The 14,712-nt window shown below is 37.5% G+C and overlaps 1 protein-coding gene across 4 annotated transcripts in view; it reads left to right on the top strand.

The window, feature by feature from the left end:
• The window catches only part of ZGRF1 (zinc finger GRF-type containing 1), a 55,727-nt gene extending 51,276 nt beyond the window's left edge, over positions 1 to 4,451 (top strand). For 3 of the 4 annotated variants that reach the window (XM_018049210.1, XM_013964465.2, XM_018049212.1), the window contains exons 26-30: positions 1,021 to 1,144; positions 2,499 to 2,675; positions 2,813 to 2,947; positions 3,664 to 3,925; positions 4,101 to 4,450. In XM_018049210.1, coding sequence (XP_017904699.1) covers positions 1,021 to 1,144; positions 2,499 to 2,675; positions 2,813 to 2,947; positions 3,664 to 3,925; positions 4,101 to 4,261 — 859 coding nt within the window. In that variant the 3' untranslated portion in view covers positions 4,262 to 4,450. Of the gene's footprint in view, positions 1 to 1,020; positions 1,145 to 2,498; positions 2,676 to 2,812; positions 2,948 to 3,663; positions 3,926 to 4,100 lie in introns of all 4 variants that reach the window. The other variant, XM_018049209.1, reaches the window with a different exon arrangement.

Here is a 14,712-nt window from a genome sequence, read left to right on the forward strand (position 1 = left end):
AAGTGTTGAAAATACACAAGAAAGATTTTACTTCACCAGTACTTTTATGTTAATATATTTTGATGCAATATATATGGCAATAAATCTCTACACATCATAACCAAAAGTATGGGGTTTCTTCCCTTAAAAAAAAATGGGGATGTAACATTAACAAACACTTTTAAAATAAAGCACACAATTATTTTGGTGAATTTACAGATCTTTTTCCCCAGGCGTAAAGGATGAGGGAGGAGGGCATCAACTGTTACGCTCTGCTTGAGACTTGGGAGGTTCCTGCATCAGGGGGCTTTCAGGGTTTAAAGTGGGACAGTCCTGGGCACCAGAAACAGTTGGTCACCCTAATCAGGAGCCAGGGATGGAGAGAGTAAGGCCCTGCGTAGAGGGTAGAGGAGCAATATTTATGGAGCATCTACTGTATACTAAACACATTACATGCTTAAATCCTTACAACAGCAATAATCCTTGCAAGGTACTATTATATCAAGGTTACTGATGAAAATACTGACACTGTAGAGATTAAATAACTTGCTGTGTCCATAGAATATAATAGAGCTAAAACTTGGATATAGGTTTTTCTACAAAACTTGGGTTTTCCCCTGCTATATATTACTCCTATTTAAAAAGACATTTAACCCCTGAGAACCTAATAGGCTTCATCTGTAAAACAAAAGTTTAAGCTAAATGAGTTTAAGCTAAGAAAGTTTTTAAGTCTTAAGTTTATAGATTCTAAAAATCATTATTATCAAAGTGTGTTCTGTGAAATACTGATTCCTTGCCAAGGCAGGGGACACTTAATAGGTTTTATGTGGAAAAAAGTAAAGTTATGTAGAGGATTCTTTACTTAAGCATAACTTTTTAAAGCCTTTGAATACACCTAGCAGCACTATTAAGCCTTGTATGTTCTCAGTACACTTCATGGTATTCAGATTCTTTGAAATACATTTTAGAAAACAGTGCAATAAATGATATTAATGCATATTTTTCTCATTGCTTAGATTAATTTTTAGAATTTTGTTGTAGGTTTGAGTGTGAAAAGCTGATACTTGTTGGAGATCCCAAACAGCTTCCTCCTACTATTCAGGGTTCTGATGCAGCTCACGAAAATGGACTGGAACAAACTCTTTTTGACCGACTCTGCTTAATGGTACTACTTCTGAATTCATACAGAGTTATCATTTACTGATTATTCACTGTGTAGGTTGATAGAAAATACAATAGATTTAGGGCAAGACCAGGTCCTTGCCCTAAAATTGTTTTAATTGGAGTCGTTTAGAAAGTACTCATCTTAAAGAAAAGGAGCGCACTAATAACCTAACAATAAAATGAACCTTTCCCCTGTGAATTTTAGTAGTGGGTAGTAAGTATATTGATTTTGCTATAAAATAAAAACAGGCTATGACATTTCTCTCATCCATGTCCACTGTTGAAGAGCCCAAGTGCATCTGCGGGTCTGATGCTATTTCTTTTCTCTTTTTTCATTTCAGCTTTCGATGCTATTTCTATGTCCAACTTTTGAGAAACTGTCAAACTGTTTTCCATAGCAACTGTACCATTGTACATTCCCAACAGCAATGTGCAAGAGTTCTAATTTTTCCACATCTTTACCATAATGTTATTTTTCATTTTTAAAAAATTAATAGCTATCTTAATAGGTGTGAAGCGGTATCTCATTGTGTTTTCCCTAATGTATGATGATGTTGAACATCTTTCATGCATTATCTTTGGAAAAATGCCTGTTCAAGCCCTTTGCCAATTTTGAATTGGGTTGTTTCTATTGTTCAGTTGTAGGGGTTCTTTATGTATTTTGGATATTAGTTCCTTATCAGATATATAATTTGTAAATATTTTCTTCCATTTGATGGGTTGTCTGTTCATAAATTTATGCCCTAAAAGAGTTTTGGGGATTGATTTTTTTCCTCACATATTTTTCTGCTTTGTCCATGTGATCACCAACCCTGCATTTTATTACATATTATTATCAGAGTACCTTGTAACTTTTCAAAATGTTCAAACAGTATTATAGAACATTTTGCAAATAAAGACCAGGAGAGCCCTGAAATAGATGGGAATTAGTTTATGACGTGTTAGCAAAATTGGAAACTTGTTTGAAGATTCAGAGTGAAAAATAGCTTGTACCCAAGGAGGAACATTAATGGGTTATCACCAACAATTTCTGATTTGTTTTTAAAGATTTCTTTTCAATTTAGTGTTAGGCCAACTCCACACAGGTTCTGAAGGTACAATGTTAGATACCAAATTTACTAGTCTAAGATTTGTTTGTTTTATAATTTTAATATTAAAAAGTTTACTATGAAAATATTTTTATTAATTTTTTTAAAGTTCTTTTTATTTATAGTCCATTTTATCATGGTTGTAATTCATTTACTAAGAGCACAATATGGCAGTAGTTCTAAACTTTAAAATATTATTGTGGATTTTTTTTCCCCTAAGGAAAAAAATGTTTTAATTCCTTATTTTTCTGTACTTAAATTTCTTAGGGTCACAAGCCAATTCTGTTGAGAACTCAGTACCGTTGTCACCCCACAATCAGTGCTATTGCTAATGATCTGTTTTATGAAGGAAATCTCATGAATGGCATTTCCGAAACAGAGAGGAGCCCTTTACTGGAATGGCTCCCAACTCTGTGTTTCTATAACGTAAAAGGACTGGAACAGGTAAATAACATTAATGTTGATAAGAGTCAACCCAGTTTAGTTTCCTGTTTTAATTGTATTGTTGTTGTCTGTATGACTTTCTTGGACTTTCTGTAGCATTTCTGGGAAATATAATCTAGGTCTGTTTCTTATTCCAGATTGAAAGAGGTAACAGCTTTCATAATGTGGCAGAAGCTGCTTTTACACTCAAGTTGATTCAATCACTGATTGCAAGTGGAATAGCGGGCTCCATGATTGGGGTGATAACATTATACAAATCCCAGATGTACAAGGTCTGTATTACATATGATGATACTTATCATTATTAAATATTATAATTTCATATTATAATATTTGTTATTACATTCATTGTGCTTTAGGTTGTATTGGTTTGGTGCTAGAAAAGCTTTTAGGACTTTAAGGGATTAAAAAGCAGCATTTAGATTTTTGTCTACTGTGGCTTTTTTCTATATAATTAGATGTAAACCTAACAAGGTTTAATTAAATTCCGTTTACAGCTGTTGGGGCAAAAATGCAAATAAACAAATTAGAGGGAAGGAAATACGGTGTATGCTTTGTGTTTTGAGACAGATGGGATTGAATCTGTTTTCCAAAATGTTCTTTCACTATTGTTACATTTTATCAGTAAATCAAAGATAGATCCCAGATATTAATCTACTCACAAGCCAGTTACTTCTAACTAGTTTTAATTTATATTAATTTACTTTTAGTATTTTTCATGTTTCATTATTAGTTTATCAACTCTAAATTAGCATATCCAGATGAGTTCCCAGCAATAGATAAATCATCACTTTGATTTTGGTTTGTAACTTATATTATCACCTAGTTATTTATCATTTTAGAGACTAAGTCTCTGTGAGTAATAACAAAATGAAAGTTACCCACTATTAGTTAAATGATAATGGCAGCCAAGGGCAGGCGGAGAGGTGTAGGTTCTTCACGAAGACACTGTCTGCACTGCATAATTCTGGTCATCTTTCCTCTGTAGCTCTGTCATCTACTCAGTGCTGTGGACTTCGACCATCCTAACATGAAAGCTGTGCAGGTGTCCACAGTAGATGCTTTTCAGGGAGCTGAAAAGGAGATCATTATTCTGTCCTGCGTAAGGACCAGACAAGTAGGATTTATTGATTCAGAAAAAAGAATGAATGTTGCATTGACCAGAGGAAGGAGGCATTTGTTGATTGTGGGAAATTTAGCCTGTCTGAGGAAAAATCGACTATGGGGGCGTGTGATCCAACACTGTGAAGGTAAAACAAAAATGTATTTAATTCAAGCATTTTGAATTAAAACTGACTTTTGTGTTAGTGCCTGGGGTGTTTCAGGTAGGAACTACTCTGAATTTGCCACTATGGGTGATGAATGAAATGATGAAATGGACACCACTGTAAAATATAGTTGTCTCATGTTTTGTATCTTTTGAAGGGAGGGAAGGTGGATTGCAACATGCAAGCCAGTATGAACCACAACTGGACCATCTCCTTAAAGATTATCTTGAAAAACAAGCAGAAGAAAAACAGAAGAAAAAGGCTGAAAAAGATAAATTGACAGATAAAAAATCTTATTCACAAAAAGACATGGTATAGTTTGTAAAGTTCAAATAAATTTTATACTATACATTTGTATATTTTTATTACTCCCTAACTCTTGTAATTGGGGGGAAAAAGATTTAAATATAAGTAAAATCTGCTCTTCATAAAAAGTATAATTACTTAAGATAGGCAAATGTTGAAGGAACTATAAAATCCCACCAATAAAAATTCTTTCTGAAAATTATGGCTCTGTTTCTAAAGAAATGAATTTTTCAAGGAGCAGGAAAAAGCTTTTATGGGGATGTTACTTCAAAAATAAGTGTTTATCTCAAAAACTCATCTTTTAAAATGCATTTACACAGTTATGCTGACATGCTCCTTTCTGAACTGCAGTGCTGTCAGAATCTTAAGAAATATACGCCCTATCATTCTGTAAGTAAAAACATATTCACAATAAAACTTCCTTTTAAAAATTATTTGTTTATTTGGTTGTGCTGGGTCTCAGCTGCAGCATGTGGGATCTACTTCCCTGACCATGGATCGAACCTGGGCTGCATGCCCAGATTGGGAATGCAGAGTTTTAGCCACTGGACCATGAGGGACATTCCTTCACAATAAAACTTTTAAGAAAGTACAAAAGAAAGGAAAAAAAGTATCTAAAAGTCTGTTCCTAGAGATAGCGGTGCTCAAAACCGGCCATGACTCTGCAATAGTAGGTGCTCAGTAACGATCCGTTGGATGAACAAAGAATGAATGAAAGACTCCCTTTGGCTCATTTCCTTCTGGTCTTTTTTTTTCTGTGCATTTGTTTGCACAGTAGTTACTGGTATATATTATAAGGGATTTTAACCATTATAAAAAGAATACATTCCCCTTATAGAAAATTTGAAAAATTCAGAAGAGTACACAATGAAAAATAAAAAGCATCTAGAGATTCCCTACACAGAGATAATAATTGCTGATATATTGCTTCAGTCTTTTTTCTATGCTTATATTCTATATTTATGTATGTAAATAAACCACTTGTATGATTTTTAGCCATTATTAACAAAGGAACATTTACTTCTCCTTCATGGAAAAATAGCAAGGGCTTGATTATAATTAATATCAATGAAATATTTGTCTTTACCAATTACAAACTCATGGCTCAAGTCACTCAATATTTATTTTAAAGATGCAGGACTTCCATGGTGGTCCAATGGTTGAGAATCCGCCTTCCAGTGCAGGGGACATGGGTTCAATCCCTGGTCATGGAACTAAGATGCCACATTGCACAGGGCAACTAAGCCCGCACTGTGCACCTAGAGAGCCTGCAAGCTCTAGAGCCTGTGTGCTGCAGTAGGACTACATTGCCACACTAGGAATAATATGCCACAATATAGATCCAGCACAGTAAAAAAAAGATGCAGAAAATTGCTTACTGGAATTACTTCACTATGAAAAATGACCCAGGCTACCTCTATGAAACTCTTCTTTTGTTTGGGAGAAAATGAATCTAACAAAAGTTGTAATTCTCCAAGCCTTGTCCACAATGTGTTAATGTTTACAACAGCAGGTGCTCTTTAAATGTAAATAAAAGCTATAACTTGAGTTCCAGGTGATACACAACTGGATAGGAGACACCCCAGAAATCACCCATTGCCTGCTGCAGACCCCTGTGAGCTCTGCGTGTCTTCAGTAGGTTAACTAGGACAGAGACCCAGGCCTGGAGATAGTGTGTGAGATGCCACCTGCAGGCTAGTCAGCTGCGTGCCCCAGCTGAGCTCTGCATCACCATCTGGGAAGACAAGAGTGGAGAGAAGCCTTTAGCGATCTGTCATTACCCTAAACAGGCCCCACTGAGCCAGAAGTTACTATCCTACCCTGGAATTGTGTGTCTTACAACCGGAAGAAAAGGAGTAACCTTAATGGACCAGTTTACTCCCAGGCTCTCTTGAGAATTCAAACTTGAGCACCACATGATGTCAACAATATGAACAACAAAGGAGCCACATTTTCATGATGTGAAAAGATGGCAGAACAGAAGGACTTTGAGCTCTTCTCTCATGAGCACACCAAAATCACAACTAACTGCTGAACGACCATCAGTAAAAAGACTGGAACCTAGCAATAACAAAAAAATATTCTACATCCAAAGACATAATGAAGAAACTCAACAAGATTTTATTTGATGTAATCAAATCCCAAACACTCCAGGTGGGCAAGCCGCAAACTGGAGAACAATTATATTACACAAGTTCTTCCACAAGAGTGAGGGTTCTGAGTCCCACATCAGGCCTGGGGGTCTGGCATCAAGAGGAGGAGTCTCTAGAGCATTTGGTTTTGACATCTAGCAGGGCTTGAGTGCGGGAGCTCCACTCTTGGAGGGCACACACAGTCTCATGTGCACCAAGACCCTAGGCAAAAGTAGTGACTTCATAGGACTCAGCCAGATCTACCTGCGGGTCTTAGAGGGTCTTCTGGGGTGGTGTGGTGCACTGTGGAGCTCACCAGTGACAGAGGTACTGGGGAGCATCCACTAATGTGAACGCTCCTGGAGGCTGCCACTGGGGGACCAAGACCTGGCCCTACCCAACAGCCTGTAGGCTCCCGTGCTGAGACATCTTAGGCCAAACAACAAACAGGGTAGGAATACAGCCACATCCATCAGCAGTCAAGCTGCCTAACAATTTCCTGGGCCCATAGCCACCTCTAGACACATCCTCTGACACGGCCCTGTCCACCAGAGGGCCAAGACCCAGCTCTACTCATCAGCGGACAGGCACCAGCCCTTCCCATCAGGAAGCCTGCACAAGCCTCCAGACCAGCCTCACCCACCAGTGGGCAGAAACCAGAAGTAAGAAAACAAAGATCCCGCAGCCTGTGGACCTAAATCTGCAGATGCAGATCAGACCTACCCTGCGACCAGCTGGTCCCTGGCCCTTGCTAGGACACATAGGACATCCCCCACAGATGGCCGCTTATCCAAGGTTGAGAAACATAATTAACCTTCCACATATAAAAAATACAGATGTAAACAGATGAAATGAGACGGCAAAGGAGTATTTTCCAAATGAAGGAACAAGACAAAACCCCAGAACAAGTAAGTGACATAGAGATAAGCAGTTACCTGAGAGAGTTCGCAGAATATATGAGGCAGAACAGATAAGTGAGCTGTAAGACAGAATGGTGGAAATCGCTGCCCTGGAACAGAATAAAAAGAATGAAAAGAAATTGCAACAGTTTAAGAGACCTCTGGGACAATATCCTGACTCTGAAAACTCTAAGATGCTGATGAAAAAATCAAAGATGATACAAGCAGATGGAAAGATATACTGTGTTCTTGGATTAGAAGAATTAATATTGTCAAAATGACTATACTACCCAAAGCAATCTACAAATTCAATGCAATTCCTATCAGATTACCAATGGCATTTTTTCACAGAACATATTTTTAAAATTTGTATGGAAACACGAAAGACCCTAAATAGTCAAAGCAATCTTAAGAAAGAAAAACAGCTAGGGGAATCAGGCTCCCAGACTATAGACTATACTACAAAGCTACAGGAATCAAAACAATGTCGTACTGGCACAAAAACAGATACTGATCAATGGAACAGGATAAAAATCTCAGAGATAAAACTCATGCTCCTATGGTCAATTAACCTGTCACAAAGGCAAGAATACAGAATGGAGAAAAGAGAGTCTCTTCAGTGAGTGGTGCTGGGAAAACTCAACAGCTACATGTAAAAGAATGAAATTAGAACATTCTCTAACATCATATACTCAAAGACCCAAATGTAAAACTGGATACTATAGAATTCTTAGAGGAAAACACAGGCAGAACACTCTTTGACATAAATCGTGGCAATGTCTTTTTGGATCCACCAGCTAGAGCAATGGAAATTAAACAAATGAGAAGAAATGAACTTAAGAGCTTTTTTGCACAGCAAAGTAAAACATGAACAAAATAAAAAGACAACTTACAGAATGGGAAAAAATATTTGCAGACAATACTACTGACAAGGGATTAATCTCTGAAATATACAAATAACTCATATAGCTCAATACCAAAAATACAAACAACCTAATCAAAAAATGGGCAGAAGATCTAAATAGATTATTTCTCCAGAAAAGACATACAGATGGCCAACAGACACTTGAAAAAATGTTCAACATCACTTATTATTGGAAAAATGCAAATCTAAACCACAATGAGCCATCACTTTACACCAGTCAGAATGGCTATCATCAGAAAGTCTACAAATAATTAATGCTGGAGAGCATGTGGAGAAAAGGACATCCTACATGGTTGGTGGGAATGTATATTGGTACAACCACTAGGGAGGACACTATGGAGGTTCCTGAAAAAACTAAAAATAGAGTTACCACATGATCCTGCAATCCCATTCCTGGTCATATATCCAGAGAGAGCCATGGTTCGAAGGATACATGCACCCCAGGATTCACTGCAGTACTATTTACGAAAGCCAAGACATGGGAGCAACCTAAGTCCCTGTTGGCAGATGAATGGATGAAGAAGATGTGGTATATTTATATAATTAATACTACTCAGCCATAAAAAATAATAAGAATGTTCTCTACATTTTTACTTATAAAAACGTCTGTTTGTGCATCATAGAATGAAACAATCCAATTTCTAGACTGAAATCCACTCATCAATTGCCTTTGCTTTATACAGGCATTTGGGTATATGTGTTAGGTTTTTTCCAACATTTCTTTTACAAACACCACATTGATCCCTAGGGAGGAGAACAAGTAGTTTCCCCACTTTATAAGCGATAAAGCCAACAGAGAAATTGAAGTGGTCCATCTAATCGACCATACATAGTACAAGACAGGGCTAGAACCCAGACCAATCCAGCTGAGGCTTTTCTACTACACTGCACTGCCTGAGTGGTAAGTCATTCACTTTATCAAACTGTGAAAGACTGGAACCAAAGATTCTACAATCCTCTCTGATTAAACCAGACTGATTTGCTGTTAATTTAACTTGGTTAATTTATATGCAACACTTTACTAATAATTTGTTTGAACAATCTATACCTTCCTGGTAAATGAACTTTGCTAGAAAAATGGGATTGTTGATTTTTCTTTCAAGTTCTTGAAGGTCTACATTCGCTACTAGAAGATCTGTTTGGATATAATGGAAGAAAAACTGATTTATCAACAAAAAGGTAGTAATGTGACTGAGCTGGTGATTTTTATTATCAAAAGTTAATGAAAAACTAATAATTATGATTCATATTCTGCTCCACTCTGCAGCGAACCCCTATCCTTAGAAACATATGTTTCAATATTTGAGTTACTTATGAAAAATCAGAAGTTAAAAGCTGAGATTATGAAGCCCAGCTTAAAACTTCAAGATAAAACATAACTATTGGTATAGTTCTTTAATATTTGAACAAAAAGAATGTTTGATTTGGAGATGCCAAAGGAAACCCCACATGCTTCACGCTCTTCTTGACTACAGTTTAATTTAAAGACAGCTGTGAAATAGCTTTATACTAATTTGATTTTTTTATATTAAATAAGAATGAAATGGAAATTGGTGATTTTCTCGACAGATATTGGACCCTGAAAATTAAATAATTGCTCTAAAAGCATTAGCTCAACACTGATTTGAAATGCCTGCTTTGTAATTAGTCTTGAGTGAAATGTATGTTTAGTTCAAGTTGTGCTTTTTGGCTTATATTAGTATGATTTGATTATAAAGTAAAGGAAAAATACAATCCAAATATCACTGCAAGCCTTTGAATTCCTTGCATCCTAAAACACCAGTTATGCTGATTTTTAAAAAACTCTTCTATTAGTCTCTTAATTATTGATATTCTTTACTATTCTTCTTTCTAACTGAGCAAATCTGGTCTTGATAATGTAGTAAATGAAGGTCTGCATGTGTGTGTGTGTATGAAAATTTAAGAAGCAGTCAACTCACAGGTTAAAGAATTAGTGGAGAAGACTTCCTAAGTGAGTTTTAAGGTAACGATTGCTTATTAAAACAAAACCTTCAAGTCCATTGATTTTATTGGCTGAATGAAGATGGATTTGTAGATTCTTAGAACAGAACAGGTTCTTTGGCTCCACTGAAGTCAGTGCATTCACTAAGCATCTACTCTGTGGCTGGTCTGCGTTACATGGAGAGCAGCCTGGTTCATTCTGGAACAGACATGTGCAGCTTGGTTTATTTGTCAGCCCAGGCATGAAGAATAGGTGAATCCGTTACATATCACTCTACCCCTATATGGGGCAAGCTACAGCTCTCCTAATAGAGAAACTGGGTGGAATCCTGGAAGTAAGAAAATTGGGCTTTTTGGGGGTAAATCTGAAATTCCTAATTTTGGAATATGTACTTCTAAATAAACCAAGAACCAACAAGGCCATGATGTATTGGGAGCTCAGATACACCTGAGCTCAGGTTCCCTGTATCCTCAGGTTTCTTATGATAGAGTCAGTATCAGCCTTTCACACTGGGTTTTGAGGTTGAGGCCAGACACTGAGGACCAAGTAAGGCAGTGAGAAGTAAGAAGAGGGATGGCTATACATGGTGAGGAAGACACATACATGGTTGACAAATTCTGAGGCATGAAAAAATTCTAGGTCTTTCAACACAGTTGTGTACATGTGTAAAACCAAATGACATCTGTTGGTCTTTGACTTCTTTTAACTATCACGGGCCCTATCCAGTGTTTTGAATGTATAATGATAATCTGGACCCATATGGTGACATCACATGAGTCAGGGTATCAGGCAAAGTGTAATTACTGAGTCTAGATATTGTATGTGACTTGCTTTTATGTGCTGGCATACGTTATAAACAAGCTGACTGAATATAAAGAGTCAAGAACAAAATAGATGACATATTGCAAAGAAACTGCACATATAACTTTAGAGCCAATGGCTCTTCAGAATGCCATTTTGCATTTATAATTTGGGATCAGCACCATCACAGGAGATGCTAAGTGTTTAGACAATATAATCAAGTGATCTGCCTTTCTTTTCTTTGATTGCCTTCTTATTAAGCATTTTTTCCCTATATTTCAAAAGAAACCAAATAGGATATGTTTCTCTTGCCATCTTCTACTGGGTCATTTATGTACCTAAGCATATATAACTTGAAGGAGACCTTCATATGCTAAGTATGATGACCTTATTTTGTGTTGTTTGTATTCATTATAGCACATCTATTGCCTTTTCCTTGTTTTTTTAGTTTTATTTATATATTTTTAATAGATAATAGCATATGCGTGGGGTCAATATTCAAGAGGAACTGAAGGGAAGAGAGTGAAACGTCTCCCTCCATCCTGTGTCCCCAGCTACCTAGCTCTCATCTCCAGAGTCAACTGATACCATATTTCCTTCAAGAGACAGTTAGCTAACATGGAAGTCCACACATATAAATGGTCTCCCCTTTTACATGGTAGCCTACCGTGCCGCAGTCCACGGGGTTGCCAAGAGTCGGACACGACTGGGCGACTGAACAACGAGAAACGACAGCTACCACACACATCTTCCAGTGCCTGGCCTTTTTCACTAAACAGCATATCTACAGGTATTCCATGTTGTCTGTACTTTTTAAAAATTGCCTGAGATTTGTCATCACCTAAATTACCTCAACATGTCGCTGATCACAACCTCACCCTCACTTGACCTCCACATACTTGCCAGGTCCACCAACATCTCTCATCTCCTGACTCCTTGCTATTCTACCAGCCTCCTTTTACCTTTTCCTGTCTGTCAAGACACCATTGTGTTTAATCATTCTCAACAGTCCTGATGCCTTGCCTCTTTGCTGCAGGTTCTTCCAGGGACTAGTCCAAACATCCTTTTCCACTTTCTTACACCTGGGCAGCAGGGTGCTGGAGAGAAAATTATACTAATGTGCAGATGTTGCCACAATACATTTATGATAACTGATCTCACAGGTCCCATAGGCCCAGAAATTATACGTCCTTAATAAGCGCCTCAGCTCTTTGTTTACAGTCACTCTTCCCACCAAAATGATTTTTCTAACATGCAAAAATCCTATGAATTCAATCAATCCCTCCCCTACGTGAGGTAACCACTAATCTACTCTGTCACCTTAGATCAGTTCTGCCTGCCTTAAAAGTTCATGTAAATTGAACCAGTGTCTATTCTTTTGAGTTTTTTTACTCAGCATGTTTTCAGGTGTATCCATGTTATTACATGGATCAGCAGTTCATCCCTTTTAATTTGAGCATATTCTGTCGTATGAATTTTGTTGTTGTTTAAAATCTGTTCGCCAGTTCTTCACTTCCGAGATAATTTCATCCTCTCTAGTTTCTCTGTTCTCTCTGAAATTCCTATTAGTCAGATGATGGACTCCTGGAATGATAAGTATCTTATCCTTACTGCTGTTTATATCTTTGACTTTTTCTATAGGAGATTCCTTTGAATTTATTTTTTTGCTTTTAAATTAAAAATACTTTATTGGTGCTGCAGTCCATGGGTTTGCAAAGAGTCGGACACGACTGAGCAACTGAACAACAGGCTGAGTGTAGGTCTGCTTCCTTTACAAGAGGTAGCTCCTGTTTCCCCAGTTTTCACGAGGTATCAGCCACACATATAAGCCTTTAGGAAAGTACGCCAGAAAATGTTGCCTCCTTTGGCTACTTACTGCAACCTAAAAATATAGGGGAAAACTAAATGAAGAAAAAACTGCAAAAGAAATCATTCCTTCAGAAGACAGTTTTGGACCTCCCTGGTAGTCCAGTGGTTAAGAATCTGCCTGGCAATGCAGGGTACACAGGCTTGATCCCAGGTCTGGGAATGAGCTCCATTCCACATGCCATGGAGCAACTAAGCCTGTGCACCACAGCTGCTGAATCCAAGCTCCAGAGCCTTCGAGCCATAACTACTGAGGCCCGTGCACCTAAAGCCTGTGCTCCGCAACAAGAGAAGCCATGCACTGCAGCAAAGAATAAGCCCCACTTGTTGCAACCGGAGAAAGCCCAAGTGCAGCAAAGAAGACCCAGTGCAGCCAATAAGGGAAAAACGCACTAATTCCCTCTGAAAACGGTTTTGCCAAGAGCACTGTTACTGATCCGCATGGCCTTGGCACAGCCATGAAGTACATGCCGTCTGATCCATATTAATGAATAAAGAGGAAATGAAAAAGATGAGAGTCCTCATGCCTTGTTGACCTCAGTTTTGACTTAGCTTTCCGACAGTGATTAAATTCACTGTATGTTCTATAGGTACAGGTTTATTTCTTCTTAAATACTGAATTAGAAATTTCCAGCCAGCAAATTGTGACTGAGATCACATCAAGGTATTCTTTCCTGGCCAAGTGCGTGGAACGAAGGAATGCATTACTGACTTCTGATTAGACTGTCTGCATATGTTTCCATCATTATTTTAAAATTCTGTATGGCATATTTTTATTTCATCCCTGTTTTGTCAGGAAAAGAAAAACACTTGGGATAAGAGGAAAGGAAAGGCTGTTATTTTAATGCCATGTTACTTCATAATTAGCTTATTTCAAACAAAGGGATTGTTTTCAAGCATCAGCACAGGGAAAAGTGAGCGCTGTTGATGCCAATTTCCTGAGACTGAGGATGAAAGTAAGATTCAGAACAAAATCCAAAATACCGTGTGATTCTTTGGGAGTGGCCAGCAACTTAAGGAACTGCACTTAGCCCCAAAACAATGTCCTTGAGCCTCCATGACTCGTTTTCTGAGAAACAGTGTTGGTCTCAAATCCAGTACAACTCAAATAATTGGTATAAGAGCAGTGGTCACTAGGTTCATGGAAATATTAAAGCTGTACTTCCCTCTAATTTTTAGTCACACAGATTCTCTACAGCTGGGGAATTTTTTAAAAGGGAAAAGCTATATTCGAGTTAAGGCAGTAACAAGAGTTCAAGTGTGGGTTAATATTGACATAAACTTTTAGTTTCTATTTCTAGCCTGTTTCTTTTTTTTTCAGAATTTCTTAGTAAACATTTACCATGAAAATATCTCTTGATTTTTCTGCACGATATTGCATTGTGGGGTTATTCTTTCTTTTCCTTCAAGAGAAAATGAACTCTCAAATCCTCAAAAATAAAAACCCCGGAGAAAAAGAATTTGCTGAGAAGAATGCCGAGAATTATCCTCTTGCAAATCCTTTCCTTTCTCTTATTCCAAGTCCTGCTGTCTCATGCACTGACAATAGTACAACATAGTTTCAGTGTGGTGATTGCTGCTTTAAAAATGCAGAGTTAAACAGAAACCCACAATAGCCTCCCCTGAGGTAAAGATGGTTTCTGTCAACAGAGAAAGCCTAAGACCTAAAAGCATAGGTAAGCAAAACTCAGAATTAAACATTTTCTGGATCCTGATTATTTTAAAAATAGAAGCTTTAGATGCCATATATTCAAGCACAGAATAACAGAAGAGGCAAGTTTTTAATCACCTCTGAGGACTGGTCAAGAAACACATTTAAGAAAGATTAAACACAAGTAATTTCCTGTTAGCAAATATTATTAAATAAGAGAATTATT

Source organism: Capra hircus, chromosome 6, assembly GCF_001704415.2.
Source record: "Capra hircus breed San Clemente chromosome 6, ASM170441v1, whole genome shotgun sequence".
Classification (NCBI taxonomy): Eukaryota; Metazoa; Chordata; class Mammalia; order Artiodactyla; family Bovidae; genus Capra; species Capra hircus.